General features: G+C 47.9%; 1 protein-coding gene across 3 annotated transcripts in view; it reads right to left on the bottom strand.

Moving 5' to 3' along the window:
• The window catches only part of A1CF (APOBEC1 complementation factor), a 28,444-nt gene continuing 15,988 nt past the window's right edge, over nt 1-12,456 (bottom strand). For 2 of the 3 annotated variants that reach the window (XM_005530728.3, XM_014259502.2), the window contains 6 exons: nt 10,493-10,590; nt 9,409-9,679; nt 7,783-7,991; nt 5,577-5,713; nt 4,685-4,818; nt 1-2,304 (listed from right to left, as the gene is read on the bottom strand). In XM_005530728.3, the coding sequence (XP_005530785.1) occupies nt 2,153-2,304; nt 4,685-4,818; nt 5,577-5,713; nt 7,783-7,991; nt 9,409-9,679; nt 10,493-10,590 (1,001 nt within the window). In that variant the 3' untranslated portion in view covers nt 1-2,152. The remainder of the gene's footprint in view (nt 2,305-4,684; nt 4,819-5,576; nt 5,714-7,782; nt 7,992-9,408; nt 9,680-10,492; nt 10,591-12,456) is intronic. The other variant, XM_005530729.3, reaches the window with a different exon arrangement.

Raw genomic sequence — 12,456 nt, forward strand, 5'->3', positions numbered from 1 at the left:
TTGTGTTTAAAAAGTTTTAATGATATTTCAAAGTCCAGCGAATGTCCTCGGATTACTCGAAAATCACAGAGTTGCTTCACAGAATTTAGTCCCGGTTCTAATTTGTAACTGATGATAGAGATGCCATTTTCCCCTTGATTCCCTTTAAACATACGATTGTCCTCCAGTAAATGGAAATTGTGATTTTTCGCTACACTTCACAGTGTTAAAACTCTATACAAACCTTGTACTACTCGTACAAAAATAAGTGCTTCATGCACACATTTTTAATACTGCTTCTTGCCCTTTGCTTTGACATCTTTCTGAACTTATATAAATAGCTGAAAAAGCAGACTAAACTCACTGAACGTGGAAAGTGAGAAACATTTCCTGCCAACGGTTTGAGAGACTCCCCTGGCTATGTTCCTCGTTGGCAAACACCACTTAGAGACAGATACAGAAGAGAAAAAAAAAAGAAGCCAGGAAATCCGTAACACTCTCGGTTATTTGGCCCTCTGTGACCAGGTTTATCCTTTGCTGTGAAGCCAAACGTGGCCAGCAGCAGCCACAGAGGGCTTGTAATACCTTTAGGGTCACCCTAATGAGCTACTTTATAAATAGGAGGGGTCTAACGGGGCCTCAGCCCATACAGCCCATGGGGTTTGTTCCATTCCAGGGGAAATTGAATCAGAAGAAGAAACACTTAGTTCCTGCAGTCACCACCTTGTCACAGACCCCTCACAGCCTGGGGGACTCACAGGGAAAGCTCCCCTGGGAATGGCTTCCACTCTGCCACATCACAGCATCTAAAACAGGTGATAAATCTGGGGCCAGATCTGCTGGGTGCCATCAACCTAGCTGTAAATTCTTCCTCCCAAAAAGGGTTTTTTTTGGTCCTAGACTGAATAAATTCAAGTTTTCTTAGTGTGCATCACTGCATAGGATTCATGATATAGGATTAAGGTGTCTGCTGTTGTTGTCCAGCACTGGATTCCTCCTATAGCTCCATAGCATCATTACCCCTGCCTTGATCCCATGGCAAAAATAAATGGATAATGCCCCTGCTGCACACCAAAGGATGCTCACAGCATCCCCAAAGGGTTCAAACACAACACCAACTCTGGTGCTCTCCAAATTAAGAGGGGCCCTTAATGTTGGCATGAACCCTCTTCCACTAAATTAATTTTTGCTGGAATCAGAACAGGCAGAAGCCTTGATTTAATGTGTAAAGCTAGGCAGGGATCTTTCCAACCTGGGAAAATGTTCTTTGGATATAATTTTATTCCTGTTGAGGTGCCTGCTATTACTGGGCCATGGCTGTGAGCTCTCATGCTCTAATTAAGTAGAGAATTGGCCTTAATGAATAGCACTTTTCTGCTCCTCAGGCTTAAAAGTTTCCCTGTTTTTCAGTGAATGTGCCATTCGATGGGAAGTGCACAAAAATACACTGGTATTTGCTGATTTTTGGATCTGGTTGGGAGGGAGCAAAGTAAGAGAGGAAAACTCTGCTGAATTCTTTGTGCCTTGCTTTAAAAATGAAATTAACATGGGAACCTGTTAAAAATTAGCCTTTTGGGCCGGGTGAAAACATTTAGGAGAAATGATTTTTTGCCTTGGCAAAGAAGAATTTCAAAGAGCCTTGAGATGCCCCGTGCTGGTGGCAAGGGGTGGGGGGGATCAGAGGCAGGGAGAGGCAAACCCAAGGGGCACCTCTGCTCTGCCTGGCCTGGGAAACTTTGGGGAGGATGCAGGAAAATTCCTGGTGCATGAAGGGGTTTGCTGGGCCACCCCATCCTTGTCCACTCCTGGTCACAACAGCCACAGGACCAGCTGTTTTCAGCACAGGTTGTTGCTTGTAAACACACACACAGTAGGTGTATAAATATATATACGTATAAAATACACATATACACCTGAGAATCTCTCATCTCCTGGGCTGAGCTTTTGCTTTCTAGTGTGAAAATCTGATTTTGCACAATTTTTTGAAATTTCTCCTCCCCGCTCACCCCAGCCCTTAACATCCCATTACAAAACTAAAGACCTACAAGACTGAAACTCCGACTAAAATGAACCTTAGGCCACAGATTAGCTTCAAATCGTGAGGGTTTTGAATTACCAGACTGAGATTGTTTTTCTTTTCCTCTCTGCCTGTGCTGGGTTTCAGGGAATTTGGTTAAAAGGCTCCGTAGCCGTCGCTCCGTGCGGCGACAGCGAAGGCAGGATAGGCCTCGTAGGCCGCGTACGTGGCCAAATCTTGTCCCATTGTCACTGCTTGCTTGAGCTGAGTGGCTGTGACAGCGGCAGCTGCGTTGGCAATGGTGTATCCTGAAGGAAATAAAGAAGGAAAACCTGTGGATTAATGAAAATCCGTTCAGAACTCACCTTCGCCTGGTAGGTTTTGATGGGATGACTCTCAGTGGGAACAACTTGGGCAGCAGTGAGTTTGTTAGTGGGAATGATGTAAATAAATTAAAAAATTCATAGGAAAATGGAAGCATTTCCTCACCTGTGATTTGTTAAACACTGTGCTGGGAAAACACCCCTCTCTGTTGAATTTTTTTCCCTCAGGTTTTGATTATTTCTGAGCTAATTGTGCTCTGCACAGGTTCCCCCCCTGTATAGCATGAGGAGAGCAAGGAAACAACCTAAAATAGGGGAAATTTGGGCAGGATTCTTGGAGAAAATATAGCTCTGATCCCTTCATAGCCAAAACACAGCCAGCTCAGGACAGCCATGGTAGGGAAACTCCCTCAATGCAACAGCAGGGAGAAAATATTTAGTAGACAGGATTTTTTTGGTTTTTTCCCATCGGTTTCTAATGGAAACTGTGGTTTCAACACTTCCAAATTTTCCATGGGAAGATGGGAGCGTTGCTATTTGAGAATGAATCACTGGGAAAACAGCATCATTTGGGGCTGGCTCCTCTGAAGGCAGGGCATTGCAGCTTGTCGACCAGACCACAGTGTTTTGTCGTAAAATAATCAGGAGTTAAGACAAAGCCTAAATTTGGGAAGAACAGCTGGGGTATCCATTGGATCTGCTGGACCAGGTTCTGCTGCCAAAATACATCTCTGAGGATCCTGTCTGACCAGGTGGGCAATGGGATCAAGTCAAGGTCAGCCAGAGCCAAGGTCCTCTTGGTGGGGGAATGGAAATACTGGGGAGTAGAGAGCACACACTGCCTCACTGGAGCTGCCACTTTGGGAAAAGACATCAGGAATTCCTTACCATTTGAATATTGTGGATCTCCAGAGTATTTTCTTTGCACCAGCAAGGCCAGGTGCAACAACTCAAGCAGGAATTGAGAAATCTGGGACTTAAGGCACATCTGCCACCATCGAGAGAGAAATGAGCTGCGAGCTGGGCACGGCCTGAGCTGAGCTTTAGCAAGCCCTGGCCAAGAACTGGACTGAAGCAGCAGCTTTGGTGCATGTCCATTTGCCAAGTTCCCAAGACAAATAAATAAGGGTGGATGAAAGAAAAGGAGAGATGCTAATTAAGCAGTAAGTGGGGGCTGGATTCAATAAAGAGCCCATTTGGGTTCCACGCTGCGGAAGCTGCACAAGCCCAGACAAATTGATTTTTCTGTGGTTTTTGCGGACTCCTGTGGCAGGAAGCCGGATAGATGTTTTATTTTTTTTTTTTTAATCCATCCTTGAGACACTCCAAACAACTCAGTAGTACTGACTAATGCGTTCCTCATGTGCAGCTTGGCACGTGGTGCTGCCTCTCCATCAGAACTACTGTCAAACTGGAGAGCATGGTAAATGTAATTCCTGTGTTTTCCATGACTTCCAAGCTGTTTTGGGCAGTTCCAAGAGCTATTGAGTACGAATTCTCAAACTGGGAGAAAAACCTTCCATGGGGGTGTGGGAGCTGGGATGGGATCCAATGTCATTCCTTTGGCAGATGAAATCCTAAGTGTCGGTTCACAGGGAGCCAGGGGTGCTGGGGGAGGACGAAGAGCCCCTGAATTCATCAGCCATGTGTCCTCGCAGGGAGGACCGTCTCCTCCATCCTGGTGACAGCAGGGCCAGGGAGGGGACTCATCCCAGATGTGGCACTGGGGACATCAGTTTTGTGTCATTTTTGGGGCTCCCAGCTGAAGGAGGCGTTCACAAACTGGGAGGAGTAGAGGGGATGTGTAGAGCCGGGATGGGCCTGTGGATGTTGGGATTCTCTGCCCTTGGACATTTGGACATTGCTCTGACTCCCCTGGACATGGTCCTAGCTGTGGCATTGACCTGAGGGGTTGGGGTTGGAGCAGAGCCCCCCACCCCAATGTCCCTGGCCTGAGCTGCTCTGGAGTATGGACACAGAAATTTGGGCAGTCCTGGGATAGAGATAAAATCCTTTATAGGCAAAAAACTGGCACAGGGTGCCCAGAGCAGCTGTGGCTACCCCTGGATCCCTGGAAGTGTCCAAGGCCAGGCTGGACAGGGCTTGGAGCCACCTGGGATAGTGGAAGGTGTCCCTGCCCATGGCAGGGGATGGAATTATGTGATCTTTAGGGTCCCTTCCAACCCAAATCAGTCTGGAATTCTCTGATAAAGATGCCAGACACACAAATAACATGAGACACTGTGAGGGAGCACAACCAGGCCAGTCCTCAGTGGCCAAAACCTGCTTCATTCTTCACTCCCACAAGGAACTAGCAGGAAAAATGACATTCCAGGAGCCCTTTGCTGTACAGACATGCACATACCTGGAAAAGCTGGCGCTGCAGGAGGCACCTCTGCCCCCTCCACGGGGATGCCCAGGGTCTGCAGGGTGTACTCTGCCGCGTAGGTCTTGGCCTCGTCGATGTAGGCGCTGAGCTTGGGCGGTGTGAAGGGGTGTCTGTGAGGACAGCACAGAGTTAGCTGGGCTTGCTTTCCTTTCCCCAGGGCTTTCCTGCCAGATGCCGTGATCCACTTAGAGCTGGCATCACCCCACACAGCAAATGGAAGCATTGCTTCCCTGTGCCTGGTGCATTAACAGAGCTGCTCTCCTCTGAGTGGTCGGGTTCCTTGCCGAGAGCATTGACCCTGGCTCTTGTGCTGGACACAATGTCCTTGCAGAATTTGTCGCGCTTTTTCCATCAAAAAACCAAATAAATAAATCCTGCTGTGTTTTTTCTTTACAATACCCATCCTGGGTTTTTCTTTACAACACACAGAAAACGGTGGTTTTGGTCAGAAATGTTTACAGTCGTATTTGGAGCTAAAATATCAGCATGTTCCTTCAAACCCCCTTCATTTCCCCACAAGGACTATAGTTTGCTTTCTTTCTGTACAAAAAATGCCCCTTTTTGCCTGATTATGTCTGGCTTTCTGAAATGTTTGCACCAGCAGAGAGAGCACCAAGCACAGCAGGCAACACTCTGTGGATGTTTTTCTCCCTGTATTTTTTTAAAAGTATTTATCTATATAATTATATAAACATATATAATACATAAATATACATTTAATATATATTCTAAGAGATATTTAATAAATATTTTTTAAAATCAAAGGAAACAGAGACCCGTGTGCTTGGGATTTTGAGGACAGCTGTTAGGTAAAATATAGTTTAAAAAATAAAGCCTAAGCCTCAGAAACCTTCCACTAATGACGTACATGGTGGGGTTCTGGCTGGCAAGGGCAGGGATGGTGATTTTGTAGAGGAAGAGCTGTCTTTGATCCTGGCCAATGGCAGAGTGGAGCTGGTACACAGGCTGTCCCCAGTTGTTTTTCTGGCAGATTTCTTCTAAGATCTAGAAGGAAAAAAAACAAACCCTCAGGATTTGTGCTGGGGGTCATTGCTGTACAGAAGCCTCCTCACCCAGCTCCAGCCCCTGTGCTGAGCAGCTGCCTTCCCTCAAAGGGTTTTCAGGGATTCTGGCAGCTTCCTCAAAGCTTTGCAAAAAATACAAAGCAAATGGCAGATAGAATACTGTGCACTTGAAGTGTAAGATTCATCTAAATGCTTTATACTTTAAAATCTGTTTAATTCCTGAAATTACTCCCTCTTCAGTTGGGCATCTGAGTCCTTTTGCTGATTAGATTATTTCAGTGTGGTTTGCTTTGAATTCTCCTCAGACGCTCTGTCTCACGGACTTGTTTCAGAGGACTAAAGAAACTCGGGTTGCATTCATCTTCTCTGCTCTGCTGCCTCCTGGCTTAGTGGGTTACAGAGCACGAGAAGTCCAAATAGGCTTCTTTTAAAAAAGAAAAGAAGTTGTGTTTCCATCCAATTAATTCCACGGGCTTCAGCAGGCAATTGCAGCTTTTGAAATGCTGATCCACGCTGCCCTCAGCCTTGGCACAGCTGAACCCCTGGTAATTGGGAATTGCTTTCCAGAAACACTCCTGCCTTGGCTTGGGATTCGAGGGTTTTTAACCCACTGGCAGTGTGCTATCCCTGCACAAGGTGGGTCTGGTTACCTTCCATTAAACCAGGTTGCTCCGACCTGGCCTTGAGCATTTCCAGAGATGGGGCACAGCCACAGCTGCTCTGAAAAATCTGTGTCAGAGCCTCACCTCTGTACAGCCGAGAATTTCCTCCCTATATCCCATCTATCCCTGCCTCCTGGCAGTGGGAAGCCATTCCCTGTGTCCTGTCACTCTAGGACCTTGTAAAGTTTCTCTTCATCTTTCTTGCAGCCCCTTCAGGCACTGAAAGGCTGCAGTTAGGTCACCCTGAAGTCTTGCTGTCATCTACCTCAATTAGAGCTTACATTTGAATGGATTTAAAACTAGAAAGTAAAATTTAAACCTCACTGCTGCTTCTAATTTTGCCACCACAGCTCCAGCTGAAGTTTAGCGTCTTGCAGTGTAAAATGCTTCATTACATAGTTCAGTTCTCAATTACAACAGTTCATTTCTTCACTGTGGCAACACTTGTTCCCTTTATATGTCAGTTTTATAAAAACGAATTTCACCTGCCCTAAGGGCCTGCAGAACCATGCCAGGGATTTCACACCTCTAGTGGAAGGTGCCCCTACCCATGGCAGTAAGTGAGCTTTAAAGTCCCTCCCAACCCTAAGCCATTCTTTGATTCTGTGATTTGCTGACAAAACAGAGTAAGGGGACTTGTGCAGAAGGGAAAAAATCCCACCGTTCAATTTTGTGGGAGAAAACAAGGATGTTTTCATAAACTTTGGCAAACTGGATGCTGTGGCAACTGAAGTGCTAAAAGGAAAAGACATGCTTCAAAATTCAGGGTGAAGTTGGTTTCTCGTGTTGCTCTGCACAATATAAGGGGTAAAGAGTTACTGTCAGAGATTCCAGAAACTCAGGGAATTATTCTGGATTTCTCCTCAGCCCTCATCCGTCCATCTGCATCAACACTCACAACCAAATTAAAAGCCCCCACTGAGCCCCCACTGAGCCGGCAGAGTTTCTGTGCAAGGCTGGGTTATGTCAACACTTCTTTTGCCATAAATGATTTGAAAATGCGCATTATTTTTTACAGACGTGCCTTGTTCCTTGGTGAAGTCCCAGGTGATGAATTTTATGTATCAAACCCATCTAGGGTGGGAATTCCTTGACCCATGGTGCTTTTATGGCACGATGGTCAGAACTGGATTAAGGCATTTCTGACAACTCTCCCCTGACACTCATGATGATCTTAAAGGTCTTCTCCAACCCAAACCATTCCATGATTCCATGACAGCAGGCAAGGCAGGTGGATATTGCAAGATGCAACTGCTCCCACTCATTTTTTGATGTCTTTTGAGACACAAGAACGGATTTATTTACCAGGCTGCGGTGCAGATTCAATGAGGGGCCTGTTTTCCCAACGCAACCCTTGGCATAGGGACGCTCTTTCTGGGGCACGTACCTGAGGGGCGAGTTTGATCCCTTGGGGCTTTAGCGTGACGTGGTTCATGGGGGTGAGCTCCATCCCTGGCAGGAGGTCGTAGAGCTTTTCCTCTCCCCTCTTGTCTCCCTTGAGGTGGTATCCGCGCCCCAGGCTCGGGAACGCCAGGTAGCCGCGGCCTCCCAGGCCTCGGACGCCCGCAGCCCCTACAGGTACATTCATGTAAATTTCTAGGAATGTAAGAAGGCATTAAACTGAATCAAATCACGGGAAAAAGGACCTGATTCTTGCTGAAATGGAAAAGTTAGCCCAGCTTGCTGGGAGGGTTGGGAAGCAGGTTGGCAGGAGGTCCCATGGCCTGGTGGTGGGATAACACAGGCTCAGCACTGACACCCTTCCTTGGATAGATATGGGGTTTTGGGGAAAGACTTCTTTCTGCCCATTTTCTAACTTTGCTGGTCAGTTTTGATTTCAGGACAGCTTTTTACCTTTTTTTACCCTTTTAACCCCATTTTAGAGCTTTGTAGTTGGAAGGCAGAAAGGGGACAGCTGGCATCTTTTGTTACCCACCAGTGTAATTTCACCTTGAAGAATTTACAGCTTACACAATTTCACCCTGATGAACAAAAATCCTTTTCGGTTTTGCCCCATTACACTTCCATTTTTCCTCAGGGAACCCTGCTTTGGAGTCTGGGGAGACGATAAGGCAAGGGATGGGTGGGGAGTTACCCATCTGCTCCCTTCCTAAAGCAACCTTTAGAGGAGCTGGTTCTCCTGTGTGGGGAAAAACCTGAGGAACAAGGGGGGTATTCCTGCTTCTCTGTCTCCTTCCTGGTGAAGGGACAAAAATTGGCCATCATAATCCTTGCCAGGACTACCAGGGTGCCACATAGGGTCCCAGCCTGCTGTGGGACTTGGCTTGGGGACACAAGGCATCATCTTTGGAAGGAAGGTCATATGACAGAGTTATTTCTTTGCTAGCCCCAATCTCATGTCTGAAATGACCAAAGGATGTCTGTTTTGACATTTAATTTGGGGATGCCTGAATGTGGGGATTTGATTTGGCTCCAGGCACAGTTACCCAAGAGTCTTCAGAAATACTCTCATTTATTCATAGATTGAATTAACTGAATTAATTATTATTAAGTTAACAATCACCCAAAAGGGGGCCTCCACCTCCTAGAGCACAGAATGGCTTGTTTGATTCCCTACCCTGCACCAGGGCAATGTGGCTTCTTTGGAAAACTCTGTGGCTTTGGGTCAGAAAACACCAGGATGGGCAACATTTTCCCTGCAACTTTCAAAGCAAAGAGGAAACATAGTGCTGGTGGTGGTGGCTGGCTGTGGGAGCCAGCTCTGACGGGGGAAAGGAAAAGCGTTTTATTTGGTCTTCCTTGCTGGGGCAAAACCAGGAGGATTCGTGGGCTATTTACACCAAACTGAGGGCAATCTAAACGTTCCTTCCAGGAAAATGGTTATTTTTTTCAGCTGAAATATTGCCTTTGGGAACGACAGAACCTAAACCCTGTGTTTTCCACCCCTTTCTGAGCGCGATCCAGGAGCTGGGGCAAAGCCAATGTCACCAACGCGCGCCTGGGCAGATACCAGAGGAGCCTCTCGGCCGAGCGTCGGCGCGAGGGGAATTACCTCGGACGGAGGGGGGCCGGAGGATGCTCCTGTTGCCGAGTCCCTTGGCGGCGGGGAAGTGCAGGTTGGGGATGGCCGCGTAGGCCTGGGGCGCGTAGAAGACCGGGGTGCCCAGGTAGGTGGCGGCGGGGTCGTAGAGGTGGCCCAGGGTGTAGGTGTAGTCCCCCTGCAGCACCGGGGCCCTGCCGCCCGTGCCGCGTGTGTACCTCACGTAGCTGTCCTTGTCCACCGGCTTGGCCAGCGTCACCTCGATCGGGGAGCCGTCCAGCACCTTGGCGGTGGGGAGAGAGCGCGGGACAAGCACAGGGTCAAAGCTCTTGGTGGAAATCCCACCCATGGAGGAACTGCCCCCACGTCCTAACAAGATGGGAAGATGGAGGAAACCAAAAGCGCCCTGAATCTCCCTCACTCAGTGGCGCTGGGTGGGTGAAGGCTTAATCTGAGAGTGCCCAGCCCTGGCCCCAGCTGGGAGAGGCTCCTTCAGCAAAGCCTTCAAAAGGCCTCACTTCCCTGCAAAGCAGCTCGTAAGCCGGCGAGATTCCATGTGCTCCCGTGGAGAACAGCAGTGGCACTAAAAATAGGAGCGGGGTTAACACCTCTTTGGGAACAGCTCCGGCTTTACAGTGAATTACATGCAGAGCAAGAAGGGCTAAATTCAGCAGCCTCCTCGCAAATCCGCATCTGAATTTGGAGCAGATGTTTGGGCTGACCCCGTTTGTCCCAGTTTGCCATTCACACGCTGCCCTGCCAGTGTTTTTGTTGGCAGCCTGGAACAAGGATGTGAGTGTGAGCCAGGGGGGGATCGTAACCCCTCCTTTCCTAGTTCTTCTTTCAGCTTTTCCTGGTGTTTTTTTTTTTTTTTTCATCTGAGCAGTGAGCTAGAGCCAGGCAAACACTTAGCACAAGGAGCTAAAATGTTTGTGTACAACAGAGCTGCTGAAAAACAAATTCAGGAGTATAAAAGCAACCAGCAAAGAAAATCGGGATAACACCTCCAGGAGGGTTTTGGAGCTAATAAAGCAGGTGGCTTTGTATAATGTACTGCACCCTAAGCCCCAGGAATTAACATTTATAGCAGCTTTACCTTCCCATTTAAGGCTTTCATGGCCTCCACTGCGTGTTCTCTTTTATTAAAGTGCACAAAGGCGTAGTCTCTAATTTTCTTTACTCTCTCCACTGCACCTGTGGAAAACATTGGAATACTAGTGGGAAGTGGGGATTAGTCAGAAAACAGAGATCTGAAAGAGTGGTTCTGTCAGGTTATGAGCACCTGGAGAGCAAAGGCTGAGCAAAGGTAGAAGAGCAAGAGGTCAGTGTCCCCTCACCTCTTTGGATGTATATTCCACAGGAAAATCAATATATAATGGTTGCAGCATTTCAAGGTAAACTAGAAGGTTTTGGGATGAGATACCAGTAAGATTCCCATTAAACTGGAGCAGGTTTCTCCTGTCCAAACCATTCTGTTGGACACTGTCTTTGGTCTTGTGTCTCCTTCTGGGACAGACCACAGCTGCAGAAACATCCCCATGTGATCCCCATCTCCTTGCTTTTGTACATGCATTGGAGGCAGGCTTCAGGAAAGCCGATGCTTTTGCCATAAAACAAGGAGGTTTTTTCTCCTTGACAGCCAGCTCAGGATGTCCAGGAAGAATGAACAGCCTGCCCTGCCCAGGACAGAGCAGCCCAGGGACCTGGGATGGGCTGGGACTGATGGGGCAGCAGGTGTCTCCCTAGGAAACAGCCTCTCTCCCTCGGAAACAGCCTTTCCCAAGGCAGCGGGGTTTCTCTGGATGCCCCAATTCACCTGGACACAGCCCCAGTCAGGCTCTGCAGCTGAGGGCTGGCCCTCCTGGGATCGGGCTTGGGCTGGAGAATCTTTCTTCCAGCCTGAATCTTTCTTGCATCCAATTTATCCGAAGTCATTCAAATGTAAATGACTTCTTGTTCTTCTTTTCTAAGTCCACGCCCCACAGTTTGCCCTTTCCCTTCTCAGCTGCTCTGCTGCCAGGAGCTCATACTCTTCTGCACTGAGGAGTCTGTCTCCAAAATAACCCCACCACTCCTGCTCCCCACAGCCTTCAGCCATTTCTTTAATTCCTCTTCTTCTCTGCTCCTGTGGCTTGGGAAGCACAATGTCAGCCAGCCCAGCCTCCTGCAAAACCCCCAAAATGTCCTTTGGAAACATGCCTAAGGGATGCTGAGCAACTCTTCTGTTGGCTTCTTACCTCCTAAAGCAGAACAGGTGCACAGGGAAATGTCATATCGCCCCAAAAAGCACTTAGAAAAATGCAGGAGGAAACAAACTTTGGTGTTCAGGGGGAGTCACTAGGAGCTGCAGAGGGCTAAATGAGCCTGTCTCAGCCTACAGCCCAAGCAGGCTGCATGTCTTGGAATGACACAGGGAGGGTAAAGTGGCACTTGGTGTCCTTCTGGGACAGAGGATGATTTTCCAAGCCTGAATTTATGGGAGTTATATGCTGATGCTTTGTTTACAAGTGGAAGCTTTAATGAACTCACTATGTTTTGAATATCCCCCTTCTGCCTCCTGGAGAGCATTCCAGGACACCAATCCTGAGCCAAAAATTCTGCTCTTCCCTGCTTCTGCCTCTGCTGGGCCAAGCAGTGTGATACCCACCCTTGGGTCAGCTCCATGGAGAGCATCCTTGGGACATTAGGGAGTGTCCCAGCACTTTGGGACAGCACAACCTTCCTGCTGGGAATTCTACCAGGCAGGAGGAATTTCGCTAGGATTCCTAAGGAGCAAGGGCATGGCTTTTCATGTGAGAGACAGCTCTACAGAAGTTATCAGGCTGTGAATTTGGCACAGATTTAAGGGGTGCTACTTGTACTATGTCCCAGCTTGAGGAGCACAAGCAGCATTCCTGGTCCTGTCTATGGAGCCCTCAGAGATGTGGCAATTGCTGTCTCATGGGGACCTCCAGATCATTTTTTATTGGATGACTTGTTGATGTCAAAACAGCTTCTTAATGCCCTGGATCTGTGGTAATTTCATCTAAGTAGTGCTGAAATGTGGCTCAATGAGTGAGG

The sequence above is a fragment of the Pseudopodoces humilis genome, chromosome 9, assembly GCF_049639895.1.
Source record: "Pseudopodoces humilis isolate 2021_Gansu_Grassland_sample_001 chromosome 9, ASM4963989v1, whole genome shotgun sequence".
Classification (NCBI taxonomy): Eukaryota; Metazoa; Chordata; class Aves; order Passeriformes; family Paridae; genus Pseudopodoces; species Pseudopodoces humilis.